The 21170-nt window shown below is 45.0% G+C and overlaps 1 protein-coding gene across 2 annotated transcripts in view; it reads left to right on the forward strand.

Annotated features, from left to right (window-relative positions):
• CORO1C (coronin 1C) overlaps nucleotides 1-21170 on the forward strand; it is a 119836-nt gene that overhangs the window by 18406 nt on the left and 80260 nt on the right. Inside the window, exon 1 of one of the 2 annotated variants that reach the window (XM_033220732.1) lies at nucleotides 15378-15933. The exons of the other annotated variant lie outside the window; for it this stretch is intronic. Within the exon in view, the coding sequence (XP_033076623.1) occupies nucleotides 15723-15933 (211 nt within the window). The 5' untranslated portion in view covers nucleotides 15378-15722. Of the gene's footprint in view, nucleotides 1-15377; nucleotides 15934-21170 lie in introns of those variants that run through there. 2 annotated transcript variants of the gene reach the window in all.

Here is a 21170-nt window from a genome sequence, read left to right on the forward strand (position 1 = left end):
CCATGCATGGACTCAGCGCCCAGCCTATGGTGGGCCCTGAGCCAAGTGTGCAACCTGCATTTCCTCATGGATGCTCCCACAATGCCATGAGGTGGCAATAGAGAAGGCAGAGTAGGAAGTGGGGCTTCCATTCGCACCAGGTGGTCATGAGGCCTCTCCCTGTGGTGCCAGTGGTCATCATATGAGGAGTGTGCATTTCCACTCCCATCTGACAGTAACGATGTGCTGCTCCCTCTCCCCTATCAGGTGCTGTCAGGGGAGGCAGCAAGGAGTATCGGGACTGTTACCACTGCCTGAGAACACCTTCCCATAGTGTCAAAGGAAGACACATGGGGAACACTAGTGAGGCACTTCTACCTCTTCCAGCCAGGAAGGTATCAGCAGAGCAGGTAGGGAACCAGAAATCCCACTTCCACCCAGAAATAAGAGAAGTCCTCCCACCCAGCCCATCAGCGTTCATCAGAGGCTGACTGGGGAACTTCCACCCCTCCTGGCATTAATGGGGAGGAACTCCTGCCCCCCACTCCACTGTAGTGGTGTCAAGTAGCACCATATAAAATGGATGGAAGATGTATGGGAGGCCAAGATGGGAAGATTGCTTGAGGCCAGGAGTTTGAGACCGGCCTGGGCAACATAGCGAGACCCTGTCTCCATAAAAAAATTTTTTAGACCAGGCGCAGTGGTTCACGCCTATAATCCCAGCACTTTGGGAGGCCAAGGCGGGCAGATCACCTGAGGTCAGGAGTTTGAGACCAGCCTGGCCAACATGGGAAAACCCAGTCTCTACTAAAAATACAAAAATAAGCTGGGCATGGTGATGCGTGCCTGTAATCCCAGCTACTCAGGAGGTTGAGGCAGGTGAATCACTGGAACCTGAGAGGTGGAGGTTGCGGTGAGCTGAGATCACACCATTGCACTCCAGCTTGGGTGGGTGACAGAGCAAGACTCCATCTCAAAAAAAAAAAATTTTTTTTTAAAGCCAGGTATGGTGGTACCTGTAGTCTTAGCTACTCAGGAGGCTTATAGGAGGATCCCTTGAGCCCAGGAGTTCAAGATTACAGTGAGCTATGATCATGCCACTGCACTCTGGCCTGAGTGACAGAGCAAGACTGCATCTCAAAAAAAGAAAAAGGTTTACCTCAAGGATCTAGAACTAGATGTACCATATGACCCAGCCATCCCACTACTGGGTATATACCCAAAGGAGTATAAATTACTCTACTACAAAGACACATGCACACGTATGTTTATTGCGGCACTATTCACAATAGCAAAGACTTGGAATCAACCCAAATGTCCATCTGTGACAGACTGGATTAAGAAAATGTGGCACATATACACCATGGAATACTATGCAGCCATAAAAAAGGATGAGTTTGCGTCTTTGTAGGGACATGGATGCAGCTGGAAACCATCATTCTTAGCAAACTATCACAAGAAGATAAAACCAAACACCGCATGTTCTCACTCATAGGTGGGAACTGAACAATGAGATCAGTTGGACTCGGGAAGGGGAACATCACACACTGGGGCCTATCATGGGGAGGGGGGAGGAGGGAGGGATTGCATTGGGGAGTTATACATGATATAAACGTCATGCACATGTACCCTAGAACTTAAAGTATAATAAAAAAAATAAAAAATAAAAAAAAAATAAAAAAAAATAAAAAAAATAAAAATAAAAAATAAGAAAAAGGTTTAAATGATATCCAGAGTTTCATAACATAATACTTAAAATGTCCAGGTTTTGATTGAAAATAACTCATACAGAGAACCAGGAAGATCTGAAACTGAATGAAACAAGACAATCAATGGATGCCAAAGCAAAGATGATAGAGATGTTAGAATTAGCTGACAATGTTTTTAAAGCAATCAGAGAAATGCTTCAGCAACCAATTGCAAACATGACTGAAACAAATGTAAAAAAGTAGAAAGTCATCAGTATCAGATCTGATGTTTATTCTCTCTCTCTACGTATCTATCTATCTATCTATCTATCTATATATCTATCTATCAATCATCTATCTATCTTCATAGACTACTGGTGTTATCATTTTACCAGTTCAGGTATAGAGTCTTATCTCCCTTATGTTTTCTTACACGCTTCTGTTTGTAATATAATTGTCTTAAATATTTCCTCTACATACATTTAGAACCAGATTAGTGTTATAATTTTTACTCTAACCATCAGTCATAACTTAGAAAACTCAGGAAGGGAAGGAAAGTCTGTATTTACTCACACTTCAGATGACCATGTTCTTTCTTCCCTCCTAATGTTCCAAGGTTCCTTCTTCTATCATTTCCTTTCTGTTTAGAGAACTTCCTCCTTCCATTCTTTTTTTTTGTTTTTTTTTTGGCAGAGTCTTGCTCTGTTGTCCAGGCTGGAGTGCAGTGGTGCAATCTCAGCTCACCACAACCTCTGCCTCTCAGGTTCAAGTGATTCTCCTGCCTCAGCCTCCCAAGTAGCTGAGATTACAGGCACACGCCACCATGCCCAGCTAATTTTTATGTTTTTAGTAGAGATGGGGTTTCACCATATTGGCCAAGCTGGTCTCCGACTCCTGACTTTGTGATCCACCGGCCTTGGCCTCCCAAAGTGCTAGGATTACAGGCGTGAGCCACTGCCCCCGGCCTCTCTTTCCATTCTTTTAGGGAAGGTCTACTGGTGACAAATTCTCTTACTTTTCCTTTATGTGAGAATGTCTTGATTTCCTCTTCACTAGTGAAGAATATTTTCACTGGATATTGTATTCTGGGTTGATGGTTCTTTCTTTCAGCACTTAAAAAATGCTGTCCTGGCTGGATGTAGTGGCTCATGCCTATTATCCCAGCACTTTGGAAGGTAGAGGTTGGAGGCCAGGAGTTTGAGACCAGCCTAGGTAACATAGCAAGACCCTGTCTCTACAAAAAATTTAAAAATTAGTGGGGTGTGATTGTGCATGCCTGTAGCCCCAGCTACTTGGGAGGCTAAGGCAGAAGGATTACTTGAACCCAGGAAGTCAAGGTTGCAGTGAGCTATGATCATGTCACTGCATTCCAGCTTGGGAGACAGAGCAAGACTCTATCTTAAAAAAAAAAAAAAGAAAACAGAAAAGAAGCAGTGCCACTGTCTTCTGAGATCCTTGGTTTCTGATAAGACGCCTACTGTCATTCAAATTGATTTTCTACTTTAGGTAGGGTATAGTTGCTCTCTCGCTACTTTCAAGATTTTTTTCTTTGTCTTTAGTTTTCAGAAGTTTGATTATGATGTGTGTTGGCATGAGCTTCCGTGGGTTTATCCTGTTTGAGTTTTGTTTAGCTTCTGTAGATTTTTGGAATCTTTATTCCAAATTCGGAAAGTGTTTGGCCATTATTTCTTCAAGTACTTTTTCAGCCCCACCCTCTTTCTCCTGTCCTTCTGAAATTCTGATGTCATGAATGCTAAGTCTTTTGTTATAGTCCCAAGGTCCCTGAGGTTCTGTATAGTTTTTTGAAAGATAACAGAATAATCTCCAAACGCTTGGAAACTAAACAACACTCTTATAAATAACCCATGTCTCAAAGAGAAAGTTTCAAAGGAAATTAAAAAAAAGAAAACATTAAACTGAATGAAAGTGATAATACAACATATCAAAATTTGTGTCATACAGCTAAACAAGGGGTGAGAAAGGACTTCATAGACCTACATGAAGTCTATTTTATCTTTTTTTTGGAGACCAAAGTCTATTTTCTCTCTATTGTTTTCAGATTGGGTAATTCCTATAGTTGTCTTCAAGTTCATTGATTTTTCCTCTGCCCCCTCTACTCTGTTATTGAGTCTACCCACCGGATTCTTTAGTTTGTTACTATATTTTTCAGTTCTAAAACTTCCATTTGGTTCTTTCTTATATCCTCTATTTTTTGTGGATATCTACCTATATATATATCTATCCATCCATCTATAATATGGTACCTATATATCTATGTATCCATCCATCCAATATGGTACCTAGAACAACTCCTAAAAGTGCTATACAAAGAGATACACTCAAAAACACTATAGATAGATCAAAAGAAACTCTAAAAATCCCTCAGGAAGGCAGTAAAAAGGAAACAGAGAAATGAAAAATAGAGAACACAAGCACAAGCACAAAATAAAACAGTTGACTTAAGCTCTAATATATCAATAATTACCTTAAATGTAAAGGGTCTAAACACACTAATTAAAGACAGAACTTATTGCTGGGTGTGGTGGCTCACGCCTGTAATCCCAGCACTTTGGGAGGCCGAGGTGGGTGGATCACCTGAGGTCAAGAGTTTGAGACCAGCCTGGCCAACATCACAAAACCCGTCTTAACTAAAAATACAAAAATTAGCCGATTGTGATGGCATGTGCCTGTGGTGGCGTGGGGAGGCTGAGGCAGGAGAATTGCTTCAACGTGGGAGGCAGAGGTTGCAATGAGCAGAGATCATGCCATTGCACTCAGCCTGGGCAACAGAGTAAGACTCTGTCAAAAAAACAAAAAAAAAGACAGAACTTGGCAGAGTAGACTGAAAAAGCATGAACCAACTACATGTTGTCCACAGGAAACTCACTTCAAATATACAAGTGGGTTGAAAGTAAAAGGATGGTGGCCAAGTGCAGTGGCTCACGCCTGTAATCCCAGCACTTTGGGAGGTCGAGGTGGGTGGATCACGAGTCAAGAGATGGAGACCATCCTGGCCAACATGGTGAAACCCCGTCTGTACTAAAAATACCAACATTAGCTGGGCGTGGTGGCATGTGCCTGTTGTCCCAGCTACTTGGGAGGCTGAGGCAGGAGAATTGCTTGAACCCAGGAGGCGGAGGCTGCAGTGAGCCGAGATCGTACCACTGTACTCCAGACTGGTGACAGAGCAAGACTCCTTCTCAAAAAAAAGAAAGAAAGAAAGTAAAAGAATGGGAAAAAAATATATCAGGCAAACATTAATCAAAAGATTGCAGGAATGGCTATGTTAGTATTAGATAAAGTATACTTCAGAGCAAAAAAAGCTGAGAGAGAGAGAATGACACCGTGTAATGACAAAAGAGCAACCCACCAAGTAGCCCTAACAATTCTAACGTGTATGCACTAAACAGAGCTGCAGAATATGTGAGGCAAAAACGAACAGAATTAAAAAAGAGAAATAGACAGATCCGTCACTGTAGTTTTTCTTTCTTTCTTTCTTTCTTTTTTAAGACACAGCCTTGCTTTGTCACCCAGGCTGGATCTCAGCTCACTGCAACCACCATCTCCTGGATTCAAGCAAGTCTCCTCCCTCAGCCCCCCGAGTAGCTGAGATTACAGGTGCCTGCCACCACGCCTGGCTAATTTTATCATGTTGGCCAGGCTGGTCTCGAACTCCTGACCTCAAGTGATCTACCCACTTCGGCCTCCAAAAGTGCTGGTATTACAGGTGTGCGCCATCACGCCTGGCCCTATAGTTTAAGATTTCAATACTCTTCTCTCAATAACTGATAGAACAACTTGACAGAAAATCAGCAAGAATATAGAAGAACTCAACATCATCAACCAGTGGGATCTGATCAACATATATAGGACATTCCCCTAAACAGCAGCAGAATACACAGTATTTTCAGATGCCCATAGAACGTATACCATGATAGACCATATCCTAGACCATAAACAAATGTCAACAAATGTAAAAGAATTAAAATCATACACAGTGTATTCTTCAATCACAAAGGAATCAAATTAGAAACCAAGAACAGAAAGATAACAGATAATCTCCAAACACTTGCAAACTAAACAACACACTTATAAATAACCCAGGTCTCAAAGAGAAAGTTGCAAAGGAAATTAAGAAACACATTAAACTGAATAAAAGTGACAATATAACATATCAAAATTTGTGGCACACAGGTAAACAAGGGCTGAGAGGGGACTTCATAGCACTACATACATATGTTTAAAAAGTTCTACATCTGGCCAGGCATGGTGGCTCACACCTGTAATCTCAGGACTTTGGGAGGCTGAGGAGGGTGGATCACTTGAAGTTAGGAGTTCAAGACCAGCCTGACCAACATGGTGAAACCCCGTCTCTACTAAAAATACGAAAATTAGCTGGGCGTGGTGGTGCAGCAAGCCTATAATCCCAGCTACTTGGGAGGTTGAGGCAGGAGAATTATTTGAACCTGGGAGGCAGAGGTTGCAGTGAGCTAAGATTATGCCTCTGCACTCCAGCCTGGGTGACAGAGCGAGACTCCATTTAAAAAAAAAAAGAAAGAAAATAAAAGTCCCACATCAATCATCTAAACTTTCACTTAAAGAACATAGGACAAGGGGAGCAAAATAAACCCAAAGCAAACAGAAGGAAGGAAATAATAAAGAGCACAAATCAATGAAATGGAAAGCAAGAAAACAATAGAGAAAAATCAATGAAACAAAAACTAGTCCTTGAAAAGTTTCAGTAAAATTGACAATTCTCTGCTAATACTAACCAAGAAAGACAAAGAAGACACAAATTGGCTGGGCGCAGTGGCTCACACCTGTAATCCCAGCAGTTTGAGAGGCCAGAGGCAGGTGGATCATGAGGTCAGGAGTTCAAGACCAGCCTGGCCAAGATGGTGAAACCCCTATCTCTACTAAAAATACAAAAATTAGCTGGGCATGGTGGCAGGCACCTGTAGTCCCAGCTACTCAGCAGGCTGAGGCAGGAGAATGGCCTGAACCTGGCAGGCGGAGCTTACAGTGAGCCGAGATTGCACCGCTGCACTCCAGCCTGGGCGACAGAGCAAGACTCTGTCTCAAACAAACAAACAAAAAAACCCAGAAAAATTAGCTGGGTGTGGTGGCACATGCCTATAATCCCAGCTACTCAGGAGGCTGAGGCAGGAGAATTGCTTGAACCCGGGAGGTGGAGGTTGCAGTGAGCTGAAATGACACCACTGTACTTCAGCCTAGGAGACAGAGCAAGACTCCATCTCAAAAAAGAAAAAAAAAAAAAAGGTAGAACTACAGATTGATATCTCATATGGGTATAGAAACAAAAATGCAGTCGAGCATGGTGGCTTATGCCTGTAATTCTAGTACTTTGGGATACTGAAGTGGGAGGATCACTTGAGCCCAGGAGTTGGAGACCAACTTGGGCAACACGGCAAAAACCCATTTCTACAAAAGATACAAAAATTAACCGAGTGTGGTGGCATGCCTGTAGTTACAGCTTCCCAGAGGGCTGAGGTGGGTGGATCACCTGAGCCTGGGAGGTCTAGGCTGCAGTGAGCCAAAATTGTGCCACTGCACACCAGCACGGGCAACAGAGTGAGACCTTGTCTGAAAAGAAAAGAAAAAAAAGAAACAAAAATGCTTAACAATAAATTAGCAAACAGAATTCAGCAATCTGTAAAAAGAATTGTCTACCTTTACCAAGTGGGATTTATTCCAGGGATGCGAGGCTGGCTTGGTATTCAAAAATCAATGTAATGCACCATATTAGCAGGCTAAAGATGAAAAATCATATATCATTCAGTGTAGTACAGGTATTCATGATTAAAAAATCTCTTCAAAATAGGAATGAAGGGGAACTTCCTTGATTCTTTTTTTTTTAAAGAATAATCAAGTGCAGTAGTGAGAAGTAGGGGGAGAGGGGAAGAGTAGTACATGGGGTTTGATCTGTAACTGACTGTAAAAAATCCATTGAGATAACTTACTACTTTTGGACCAGCCAACTTCCTCAATTTGATAAAGAGCATCTACATACACACACACAAAATCTGCAGCTAATATTATGCTTAATGATGAAAGACTGAATGCTTCCTGCCAAAAGTCAAGAACAAGGCACAGACATTTGCTTTCACTCCTTATTCAGCACAGTGCTGGAGGTGCTAGCCAGTGCAATAAGGCAAGAAACGGGCACAAGCGACATGCAGATTGGAAAGAAAAAATTAAAATCATTTCTTTTTTTTTTTTTTTTTTTTTTTTGAGACAGAGTCTCGCTCTGTCACCCAGGCTGGAGCGCTGTGGCCGGATCTCAGCTCACTGCAAGCTCCGCCTCCCGGGTTCACGCCATTCTCCTGTCTCAGCCTCCCGGGTAGCTGGGACTACAGGCGCCGCCACGTCGCCCGGCTAGTTTTTTGTAGTTTTTAGTAGAGACGGGGTTTCACCGTGTTAGCCAGGATGGTCTCGATCTCCTGACCTTGTGATCCGCCCGTCTCGGCCTCCCAAAGTGCTGGGATTACAGGCTTGAGCCACCGCGCCCGGCCTCAAAAATTAAAATCATTTCTATTTTCAGGTGACATGATTGTTTATATAGGAAATCCCAAGGAATCTATAAAACACTTTGTAGAACTAATAGGTGAGTTCAACAAGGCCCCGGGATATAAGGTAAACATAGAAAAACTAGTTGTAGGCCGGGCGCGGTGGCTCAAGCCTGTAATCCCAGCACTTTGGGAGGCCAAGATGGGCGGATCACGAGGTCAGGAGATCGAGACCATCCTGGCTAACACGGTGAAACCCCGTCTCTACTAAAAATACAAAAAACTAGCCGGGCGAGGTGGCGGGCGCCTGTAGTCCCAGCTACTCGGGAGGCTGAGGCAGGAGAATGGCGGGAACCCGGGAGGCGGAGCTTGCAGTGAGCCGAGATCTGGAGAGCGAGACTCCGTCTCAAAAAAAAAAAAAAAAAAAAAAAGAAAAACTAGTTGTATTCCAATATACTAGTCATGAACTCATGGACATTGTAATAAAAAATATAGTGCTACAATGGGGTAGGGTACAATGGCTCATGCCTGTAATCCCAGCACTTTGGAAGGCCAAGGCAGGAGGATTGCTTAGCCCGGAGTTTGAGATCAGCCTTGGCAACATAACGAGACACCCCGTCTCTACAAAATATAATTTAAAAATTAACCGATGTGGTGGTGTGTGCCTGTAGTCCCAGCTACTGGGGAAGCTGAGGCAGAAGGATCACTTGAGCCCAGGAGTTCAAGGCTGCAGTGAGCTATGATCAGGCCACTGTACTTTAGCCTGGGTGATAGAGTGAGATCCTGTCAAAAAAAAAAGAAGGAAGAAAAGAAAAGAAAAGAAAATTAGAAAGAAATGAAGAGACATTTAAATAGCAAATAAGAGCCAGGTACGGTGGCTCACACCTGTAATGTCAGCACTTTGGGAGGCCAAGGCAGGTGTATTGCTTGAGGTTAGAAGTTCAAGACTAGCCTGGCCAACATGGTAAAACCCCATCTCTACTAAAAATACAAAAATTAGCTGGGCATGGTGGCGGGTGCTTGTAATCTCAGCTACTCGGGAGGCTGAGGCAGGAGAATCACTTGAACCTGAGAGGCAGAGATTGCAGTGAGCTGAGATTACATCACTGCACTCCAGCCTGGGTGACAGAGCAAGACTCTGTCTTAATAATAATAATAATGATAATAATATTTTAAAAATAAATAAATAAATAGCAAATAAGAACATGAAAAGATTTCGAACATTATTAGCCAACAGGAAAATGCAAATTAAAACCACAATGAGGTATTACTCTATACCTATCAGAATGGCTAAAGTAAAAAATAGTGGCAATACCAAACGCTGACAAAGATGCAAAGAAACTGGATCCCTCATAGATTGCTGGTGGGTGGGGATGTAAAATGGGTCAACCATTCTGGGGAACAGTTTGACAGTTTCTTAAAATACTGAACATACGACTACCATATAACACAGCAATTGGACTCCTGGGAATTTTTCACAGAGAAATGAAGACGTATGTTCACACAAAAAGCTGTACACGAATGTTTATAACATTTATACCAGCTTTATTCATAATAGCTCCAACCTGTGTCCTTCAATGGGTGAATAGGTCAAACAATATGTCCTTCAATGGGTGAATATTTAAACCGTGTTGCATCTGTACCATGGAATACTACTCAGCAATAAAGGAACAAACTACTCACACATGCAACAACCTGGATGCATCTCCAGAGATTTATGCAGAGTGAAGAGTCAATTCCCAAAGGTTACATACTATATGATTCCACTTACATGACATTCTAGAAATGACAAAATTATAGAAATGTAAAACAGATGAGTGGTTGCCAGGGCTTAAGGAGGGGATGAATGGAAGGTGGAAGTGGGTGTGGCTATCAAAGGGCAACATGAGGTATCCTTGTGGTGATGGAAATATTTTCTATCTTGGCTGTATCAATGTCAATATCCAGGTTACAATGTACGATAGTTTTGCAAGATGTTATCGCTAGGGAAAACTGTCTCAAAGGTACATGTGATCTCTCTCTCTCTTTTTTTTTTTTGGTTATTTTTCACTAAATTCTTTGTAGAGATGAGGTTTCACTATGTTGCCCAGAGTGGTCTCAAACTTCTGAGCTCAAGCGATCCACTTGCCTTGGCCTCCCAAACTGCTAGGATAACAGGCGTGAGCCACTGTACCTGGCCCACACATGATCTCTCTCTCTCTTTTTTTTAATGAGACGGAGTCTCGCTGTGTCACCCAGGCTGGAATGCAGTGTCATCGTCTTGGCTCACTGCAACCTCTACCTCCTGGGTTGAAATGATTCTTGTGCCTCAGCCTCCCAAGTAGCTGGCATTACAGGCACATGCCACCACTCCCGGCCTCTGTATTTTTTCTTATACTTGTATGTGAATCTGCAATTATCTCAAAATTTAAATTTAAATTTAAAAAAAGGCATTTGTCTGTAGCTGGTTAATCATTCAGTACTTTTCCGGTTTCTATTTGCAGAAAGAAGTATCCAAAGTAGTTGGAATGAAGATTTATCAATGTCGAGTGAATTTTAGTGCTTTTCAAGTTTTGTTGTCTTCTATCACTCAATTAGGAGTCTTGTCTACTGAGATTACTCTAGGGACTTCCAGTCTCATTTATTTAATAATATTATTATTTGTTAATGCTTCCACAGGGTAATTCACTGAGCTTCTAGGTTGCCCTAGCAACCTAAAACAAATGTCCCCATTTGGTATGAGAAAAAATAGAAAAACGATTTGCTAAGGAGCCTCTGGATGCTGGGCCCACAATTCTTTCCTCTTCATACATGAGCTGGCATCTGTATCATGTGGGGTCTGGAATCATTCTTATTTTTCCTGATCATTAAATTCCTCTCCATCTAGCACCTGTCTTAGGCCACTTTAGAAATCACCAGCTTTTGAGAGCAGGAAAAAACTCTTAAATCTAGCATCTCACCTGGACCTGGATCCCTCCCTTTAGGGCCAGCTTGGACAGAGCCACAGTTTCTTTCAGGCCCACAAAGCAATTGCTGTAGGTTCAAGAACAATGAGATGATGGGGTTTTCTCCCAGCAGAGTTATGCAGTTTTCCTGTTTCTGGAATTAGCAGCTCTCAGCTGACCACATTTAGGGTAGGTATGGAGTGAGAGTGAAGTGGCGTTGCTTCTGGCCTTGGGTGCTTCCTGTGCAAGAATTACCTCCTCAAATGCAGGGCTAAAACTAGGAACCGAAAGAGGCAGGGAGAAGATGAAGGCCTTGCGATCTTTTGTAGTATATTCCATGGCTGCTTTCTAGCGGTATCATCTGGTGGGGGGATTTCTTCTAATTTCATCATTATCATTTCATCACTTCTAATTTCTCTCTTTTTTTTTTTTTTGAGGCGGAGTCTCGCTCAGTCGCCCAAACTGGAGTGCAGTGGCCGGATCTCAGCTTACTGCAAGCTCCGCCTCCCGGGTTCACACCATTCTCCTGCCTCAGCCTCCTGAGTAGCTGGGACCACAGGCGCCCGCCACCATGCTCGGGTAAATTTTTTGTATTTTTAGTAGAGACGGGGTTTCACCGTGTTAGCCAGGATGGTCTCTATCTCCTGACCTCGTGATCCGCCCGCCTCGGCCTCCCAAAGTGCTGGGATTACAGGCGTGAGCCACTGCGCCCAGCCCATCACTTCTAATTTCATCATTTATCTATGATCTCATGGAACCCCAATATTTTTTTGGGGATTTTATTAAAAAAATAAAATATTTTTTATTTTTATTTTTATTTACTTCTTTTTTTTTTTTTTTTCAGAGTCCTATTCTCGCCCAGGCTGGAGTGCAGTGGCTATCTATCTAGGCTCACTGCAACCTCCACCTCCAAACTCGATTTCAAGCAATTCTTCTGCCTCAGCCTCCTGAATAGTTGGGATTACAGGCGTGTGCCACCATGCCTGGCTAATTTTTGTATTTTTAGTAGAGACGGGGTTTCATCATGTTGGTCAGGCTGGTCTCGAACTCCTGACCTCAAGCAATCTGCCTGCCTCAGCCTCCCAAGTGCTGGGATTACAGGTGTGAGCCGCTACTCCTGGCTGGAACCCTGTGATTTTTAAACATCAACGTGTTTTAAAACACCTGCTTTGTGCTGGGCACTGTGTTGGGTGCTGTGCCATGTCCTAATTCATTAAATCTAAACTCCTGAATATTCAAAGCCACTTCCTGAAGCATTTACATGATCCCGGTGATATATAGGCAAGGAGAATACGCTCAGAGAGGGGAAGTGACTTGCTGAACGTCACACAATGAGTAACAGGTGGAACCTGAATTTAAACCTAAACCGGCCAGAATCCAAAGTCCATGGTTTTTCTGTTCTGTCCTGCTGCCACAGAGGCAGTTTAGTGTAATGACTAACTGGCTAAGAGTGCAGGCTCTGGCCGGGCGCGGTGGCTCAAGCCTGTAATCCCAGCACTTTGGGAGGCCGAGACGGGCGGATCACGAGGTCAGGAGATCGAGACCATCCTGGCTAACACGGTGAAACCCCGTCTCTACTAAAAATACAAAAAAACTAGCCGGGCGAGGTGGCGGGCGCCTGTAGTCCCAGCTACTCAGGAGGCTGAGGCAGGAGAATGGCGTAAACCTGGGAGACGGAGCTTGCAGTGAGCTGAGATCCGGCCACTGCACTCCAGTCCGGGCGACAGAGCGAGACTCCGCCTCAAAAAAAAAAAAAAAAAAAAGAGTGCAGGCTCTGCATTTAGATGGATGTGGGTTCTACGTGCTTCAAGCCATGTGACTTGGACAAGGAATTTGACTTCTCTGAGTCTCAGTTTCTTCACCTTTATGGGTGGGGATTAGAAATCCCTTCTGGGGGCCGGGCGCGGTGGCTCAAGCCTGTAATCCCAGCACTTTGGGAGGCCGAGACGGGCGGATCACGAGGTCAGGAGATCGAGACCATCCTGGCTAACACGGTGAAACCCCGTCTCTACTAAAAAATACAAAAAACTAGCCGGGCGAGGTGGTGGGCGCCTGTAGTCCCAGCTACTGGGGAGGCTGAGGCAGGAGAATGGCGTGAACCCGGGAGGCGGAGCTTGCAGTGAGCTGAGGAGATCCGGCCACTGCATTCCAGCCTGGGCGACAGAACGAGACTCCGTCTCAAAAAAAAAAAAAAAAAGAAATCCCTTCTGGGTTGGGTGTGGTGGCTCACGCTTATAATTCCAACACTTTGGGAGGCCAAAGCGGGAGGATATCTTGAGCCTAGGAATTTAAGACTAGCCTGGGCAACAAAACAAGACCCCATCTGTACAAAAAGTAAAAATATTAGTGAGCAAGGTGGTGTGCACCTGTAGTTTTAGCTACTTGGGAGGCTGAGGTGGAAGGATTGCTTGAGCCTGGTAGTTTGGGGCTGCAGTGAACCAGATGGAGCCACTGCTTTCAGCCTGGGCAAAAGAGTGAGACCCCGTCTCAAAAAGAAAAAAAAAAATAGAATTATTTCTGTGGCCATAGGATTGTTGAGCAATTTCAGAAGGTTCTGCATGTAAAGCACTCAGATAGGGCCTCGCATGTGTAAGTGATGGATAAATGTTAGCAATAATCTGTTTCCAAAGAATAAGCCAGCTTACTCGGTGGTTTCCAGTTAGAACTCAAAGCACTTTACCAATGTTCATTTTCCCCAAAGCACTTAGAACTCACTGCTATCAATGCCCCTGTTTAATTTATTAACTAGTGAATTTTAAAAAATCAACTTTTATTGTTCAAAACTATTGAATTGTGGGCACAGTGGTTCAGGCCTGTAATCCCAACACTTTGGGAGGCCGAGGTGGGAGGATCTCTTGAGCTCAGGAGTTTGAGGCCAGCCTGGGCAACACAGCAGGACCTCATCTCTACAAAAAAATGTTAAAAATTTAACTGGGCATGGTGGCACGTGCCTGTAGTCTCAGCTACGTGGGAGGTTGAGCCCGGGTCCATGCTGCAGTGAGCCGTGGACCGCCCCACTGCACTCCAGCCTGAGCCACAGAGCAAGAGTCTGTCTCAAACAAACAAAAACAAGTGAATTGTTTTTGAGCCTCACCATATGGCAGGCACTGCAGTAGGTGTTTTATCACGTTTATCTCATTTAAATAAAGTGAGTGGCAAATCTTGCTGCAGGAAGGGTGCTGAATTCCTCTTATTAGGAGTGGCTGCTTGAAGGCAAAATAAAACCCATCCTTTCATTTTCTTGAGTCCCAGCAGTAGCAGCAACAGGGACTGTAGAGAGTTTATCACAAGCCAGGAACCCTTCTAAGCCTATTACTATTATCCTGGTGCAAACGTAATCGCGGTTTTTGCCATTCCTTTTAATGGCAAAAAGTAATGCCATGATCATGGCTGCTAATATGATCTCATGGAACCCTGTGAGCGAGGGGCTGTTATTATCCCCATTTTACAGATAAAGAAACTGACCCTTAGAGAGAATTTGCTGTGATAGCTGTCTTAGTTCAGGTCGAGCTTGATTTAAATAACACACGTTTCTGAGGCCGACGCTTAAAATAAAAAAAACCCCTGTGAATGGCAAAGACGTCTTGCTTTGGGAAGCAAGTAGCCCTACCCCTCAGTCAATTCGGTTCCCCAGGCTCTGTCTTCTCAAATCTCGGTATTTCAGAGCTTAGTATTTCAGAAAGGGATTTTGGCTATTAACAGGACAATTTCTTCTTGCTAAAGATTAGGGAACTCAGGCCCAGAGAGGTAAGAGAACTATCCCAGGTCACACAGTCTGACGGCAGCAGAGCTGAGGCTCAAATTCCCGTGCTCCGACTTCCAGGCCCCGGCCGCCGAGTTATTAAGGGATTCCGGCCAGGGAAAGGAAGGGAGGAACCCTGAAGTTTCCATTCCCTCACCTGCGAAATGGGGTCAATCACGGGCCCTCTTTGGTGTTACGTGGGTGTGGCCCAGACCAGGGGCGGACACCCTGCACTAGGAATGTGACAATGGACGGTTCAGGGAGGGCTGGAACTTCGGCAGTCCTCAGGGGAGGTGGTGAGAGGGTGTGACGGAGCCAGGGCGGAGCCTCGGGGGCCAGAGGCGTGGATTCGCGAATTCGGGGCGGGGCTTGAGGTTTAAACGTTGAGATCGGGCAGTGGGCGGGGCTTGAGATCCTAGGAATAGGGTTGCAGTCCTTGGGCGGGGTTCTGGATGACGGGGCGGGGCTTTGTGAGGCCGCTGGGCGAGTTCTGAAGCAGTGGGAGGGCAGCCGGGCTTAGGGAACCAGGAGGCTGGTTTAAGGACTTGGATAGGCAGTGCGCGGGGCTCAGAGGAGCTAATGTTCCTGTATTAAGGGATTCTGGGGGAACCTTTGAGGAGCTAGGGGACGTGGCCTTGCAGAGCCTAGTGGGTCAGTGAGCGCGGCTCTAAGAACCCCGCTCCGGGGGGTCTAAGGAGCAGTGGGCGTGGCTTAGAGGCGCCTGTGGGCGTGGCCCTCTGGCCACTCAGATGACTGGAAAGCTGGGCGTGCGCTGGGGCACCGTCTGCATCCCTCGGCACGACCAGAGGGGGCGTAGCGAGGCGTGGAACGTGGGGTGGGCAGCGGGCTTCCCCTCCCGGAAATGGGCGTGGCGTGCCGCAGCCCGGCAGTCCTGGTTGGGCCCCGCGCGGTGCGGGGGCGGGGCCTACACGCGGGGGCGGGGGCGGGGGCGGCTGCCCGCGCCCCTCCCCCGCACAGCGCTCAGTGCCAGGCGGGAGGCGGCAGCGGTTGGAGGCTTCGCCCTGCTTTGCAGCAGGGACTTCGGCGGCGGCGCCTGAGGCACCTCGGCCCGGGTGAGCGGCGCGCGCCCGACGGGGCAGCCTGAGAGCGAGTCGGGCGGGCGGACCTGTCCTCTGAGCATGTGCCTGCGCGGGCTGACAGGAGCCGGCGGGGCGAGGGGCAGGGCTGGGTGGAGGGAACAGGGCTGGGTGGGCGTGCGGGGCGCGGGTTCAGGGGCTAGGGTGCAAGGGATTAGGCTGGGGGCTGCTGTCGGCGGCTCGGGGAAACGGAGTTGGGGACCGAACCAGGTGGCGTGGGAAGCGTGAAGCAGGGTCCCTGTGGGGAGGAGGCTTTCGAGGTCCGGAACGCTCCTGGCCGGGTGCGGAGCCGCGGGCCGAGGTGGGACGCGGCTGCCCAGGGAAGGCTTTTAGGGGTCAGGGATCGCCTGCTTGGGCGAGGTGCTGGAAGGGAAGGGCTGCTCCGGGTGAGGCGCAGAGCCCTGGGGCACCAGGCCTGAGGACTGGGTTTGGGCCGCCCCAGGGAGCGAGTGGGTGGGGGCGGGCAGGGGCTGGGCTCACGTGGGGCCGGGGCGAGCTGGGCCCTGCGTCGGGAGGGGCGAGGGTGGCCGCCTGGCCTGCGGGTTTCCTGGCTTTGGGTGCGAGGCCAGCTCTGGGCCCTGTAGATCTCGGTTGGGGGTCAGGCAGGGCGGAGCAGGGCTGGAGCTGGAGTAATGTGGGTGGGGGCGGCTTGGGAAGAGGCTTTGCCTGGCCAAGGGAGCAGAGGGCTGGGACTGGCTGGGGGTTGGGAGGGGAGGAACGAAGCAGGAAGGCTGTCGTCCTAGTGAACTGGGTGATTCAGAGGTGTGTTCCCCTAATAGCGGGGCAGCTGGCGAGGGACGCAGTAAAAAGGAGCGAGGTGCAGGTGGGGCCCCGCTGCGCCGAAATGACTGAGGATGAGGTCAGACGTGGAGGGTGGGAATACAGAAACCGAGCTCTCCCGCCTGTCCCCACCGGCGCACGCTCCCCAGCTCTCCGTCTCTCAAATGATTTGAATGTGTGGGGGGAAGTGGCAGGCTGCGGTGAGAGCCGAGAAGAAAGGGGCTTCCTCTTGGAGGGAGGCGCTGGCCCTGCCATCCTTTTTTGGGAGTGTTCAAAGAATTTTGAACGCTGGAAAAGGAATCGTAGGCTTTACTGCATCACGGTTTAGAAACACATCCTATATTTGGCCGTAATGTAGGCTGCCCTTGTTTTGTGGTGTCTGAAGTGCTTGCTCTAAATGTTGCAAACGTGGGATTCAGAGTGCGAAGCAAATTGCAAGTTGTTCATTTCCCCCGGCATAGTAAGATACAAAGGCTTTCCCCTCCTATAAGACATTTGAAAAGAATTGAATGTAGTGTGCGTTTAATAAACTGGTCCTGGGTGGCGAATGTATTTACTCTTGGAAATAGTTATCAGAAAATATTAGGCCCTCTTACCGCAGCCTTTCTGCCTGGAATTACATTCTGAAACAGTACTTGTAGGGCTCTTAGTCACTCTATATAATAATGCATCTCATTGTCCTTATCTGGCAGAACGTTATCCTGACACCAGGGCCTGCTGGAATAGACAGAAACATGATTAAGTATAAGCAGTTGCTTTGTACCGTCTGTTCAGTTGTGAAGGCAAATAGATAGCTGTTTAATATTAATTCACTTTCTGCATTCCCTGTAAAACTGAAGAAATGTGCAAAATCTATTTTGGACTTGGTTCTATACATTTCAGATGATTTAAGGAAACTAATATTTTTGGTTTGGAGGTATGTTTCACAGTCATAATGTTTGGCTATGAAGCATAATAGCAAACATTGGATCTGAGAAGTCGCGTAAATAAGTAGGGAAAAAAGTGAAATAAAACTGAGAATTGTGTTGTACCTTAGGTCTTGAAGTGCAGTGTTTTGTGGTGGAGGGTAGTCATGTGTACTGAGGATCGAACAAAGATTTGGTATAAACATCAGGAACATACATTTTTGACAAATATAGAACCTATCTTGTCCATATTTATTTTGATTATTTGTGAAAGTTACATTAAAGCCTGATGAATTTTAATAGATACATACCGATGAAACATCACTGCACACAATATTGAATTTTTCGTGATCCTTTGTTACTTTGCCTGCAGATTGTGCTAATCAGCATTTATGTTTGCTTATGTATAGTTTAGGATTAGATTCAGTGTCAGTGAATAGCATTTTTTTAAACACTGTTGGGTTTTTTGATAAAAGTTTTATGTTTATAATCCCAGCACTTTGGGAGGCCGAGACGGGCGGATCATGAGGTCAGGAGATCGAGACCCTCCTGGCTAATACAGTGAAACCCCGTCTCTACTAAAAATACAAAAACTAGCCGGGCGAGGTGGCGGGCGCCTGTAGTCCCAGCTACTCGGGAGGCTGAGGCAGGAGAATGGCGTAAACCCGGGAGGCGGAGCTTGCAGTGAGCTGAGATCCGGCCACTGCACTCCAGCCTGGGCGACAGAGCAAGACTCCGCCTCAAAAAAAAAAAAAAAAAAAAAAAAAGTTTTATGTTTAACTTACTGTCACTTCCGGGATCCTCTCCAGCCGTGAGAAGGAGAGTCACTCTAATGCCTATGAGATGGAATGTTCAAAAGGATAAATATCAATTCTTAGTTATATAAGTGGGTATGTCGACGAGTCTCTTCTTTATGATGGCAAAATATTAATTTCTCATGTTGATTTGTCACAAACTGGTACTTTAGAAACATACTATTAGTTGGGCTGTTTTACCTTTGACCTCTTTTCCAGGGGTGGAGCAATAATAAATTTGAGAGCTGCTTGCATTTTCAAGGTACAAATCCATGTGATAAAACCTCTTAAGCTTGTTTTCCATTTATGACTTCTCTGTGTTATCGTCTCCTTGAATTATGAAAACTCTTTTCTGACACTTGAATGCCTTTTTAAACTTAAGATGCCTTTTCTGTATTAAAACATAGAATTCTTCATGAATATTTCAGTATGACCTAGTACCTAGAATGTTAAGTAATAGAATCTCTCTGGGTTTTCTTTGCCCTAGTTCAGATCCTTTAAAGTGAGTGAACAAGATTCTGTACTCCTTTCTGAGCACTTTGTATTTCTAGAGTGCAGAATGGAACTTTTTTTGTTTTATAACAGCTTCATTGAGACATACCATACAGTTCACCCATTTAAAGTGTACAGTTCTGTGGTTTTTGGTATATTCACAGAGTTGTGCAGCTGTCACCACAATCAATTTTAGAACATTTTCATCAGCCCCAAAAAGAAACCCCATACCCCTTAGAAGTCCTCCCTCACCAGTTCCTTCCCTCCCCAGCCCTGGGCAACCACTAATCTCCTTTCTCTATGGATTTGCCTATATTGGACGTTTCATGTAAATGGAATCACACAATATGTAGTCTTTTGTGTCTTGCCCTTATTTAGCATATTTTCAAGGTTTATGTATGTGGTAGTATTGTATAGTACTTCATTCTTTTTTTTAATGGTCAAATAATATTCCATTGTATGAATATGCCGTGTTTTGTTTATCCATTCATCAGTTGATGAACATTTGGGTGTTTTCCCTTTTTGGCTATTATAAATAATGCTGTGAACATATATTTTCATTTCTCCTGAGTATTTACCTAGGAATGTAATCGATGGGTTGTATGGTAACTCTATATTTAACTATTGGAGGAACGGCCAGAATTCTCCAAAGCAGCTGCACCATTTTACAGTATTCACCAAGAGTATATGAAGGTTCTAAATTCTCCACATTCTTGCCAACACTTGTTACTCTCTGACTTTTTGATTCTAGCCATCTATGTTTTGCTCATGGCTAATGATGTTGAGTGTCTTTTCATGTGATTGGTGAGCATTTGTATATGTAATCTTTGGCGAAATGTCTATTCAAATGCCCGTTTTTTTAATGGGTTGTCTTTTTATTGGTGTTATAACAGTTCATGTATTCTAGATTCAAGTGCTTTATCAGCTGTATGATTTGCAAAAATTTTCTTGCATTCTGACATGTCTTTCATTTTCTTGATGGTGTCCCTTTTTAGAAACAAACATTTTAAATTTTTATGATTTCCAATTTATGCATAATGGAGTCTTACTAGTTAGAAATTAAACCTTAAACCACACCCTCATCAATATTTTGGTTATGTAAATTTAAACCCAAAAATGTGAAAGGACTGGGGAAAGGTTTGAATTAATTTATTTTAAGATATGCCATAGATCTAAAAGGATTCATCAGGGAACATGCCATTCACCTGTTTAAATCCTCTGGCGACCTCACCTTTACCCACAGAATAAAGTTCAGACTTCTTAATGAGGTGTGGAGTAAGGTGGGTGCTGATTTCAGCCTGCTTTATGTCTCACTATTCCCTTTCCCATGTCTTCATCTCCAGTGTCACTCCCTGAAACACCCCAGCTTTCAAATCTTGTGATGAACTTATTACTTCATCCCCTTTCTACTTCTAGAATGCCACTTGTACTTTGCTACATGGATCATGAGGTTTTTCCTCCATGAAAACTTCCTCATCTCACAGGCAGACATTCGTCCCTGCCCTCATATATTGTACATTCATCAGGACTGTTTGCTACAAAGAACTGGACCTGAATTTGAGCTTATAGTCTGAAAGGTGCCTTTCCATACGAGGCAGAATGCAATAGAGCAATTCACACAGAAGGCAGACTGAGATTCTCTTGTTCACAGCTTGGTCATTAGTGCCTACTGGATATTTGCTGAATGATTATGTATTGAAGTTAACTGGAAAGATCCTGAGGTCAGTGGGTTTCTCTGATTATCATGAATGTCTTTATTACCTATATTAAAATAACATGAATGGGGTAACTCCCTTTTGCCTTTCTGGCATCCAAGTCCAGCTCTTACCAAAAAGTGCTCAGATGTAAAACTGAGTGTTTAAAACATTTCCCCAAGGGCAGAACATTCTTGTCCAGGTTCTTTCCCCCTGATGAACATTAATGACTGGCGCACAGTCTTCTCAGTAGGGTAGATGGCCAGCGAATACGATTTAGTCACACCAAATACATACAGGCCAACCCTGATAGTATTTGGTCAGTCAGTACTGGAACTACCCCTATCACACTCATGAGAATGGTTGTAAATTGGATTTTAAGGGTGTGTACTTTCTTTTCATTCTTCTTCTTCTTCTTCTTTTTTAATGTTTTGTAGAGATGGGGTCTCGCTATGTTACACAGGCTGGTCTTGAACTCCTGGGGTCAAGCAAGCCTCCTACCTTAGCCTCTGAAAGTGCTGGGATTATAGGCGTGATACACCATGCCC

The sequence above is a fragment of the Trachypithecus francoisi genome, unplaced genomic scaffold (assembly GCF_009764315.1).
Source record: "Trachypithecus francoisi isolate TF-2019V2 unplaced genomic scaffold, Tfra_2.0 Lachesis_group11, whole genome shotgun sequence".
In the NCBI taxonomy this organism is placed as follows: Eukaryota; Metazoa; Chordata; class Mammalia; order Primates; family Cercopithecidae; genus Trachypithecus; species Trachypithecus francoisi.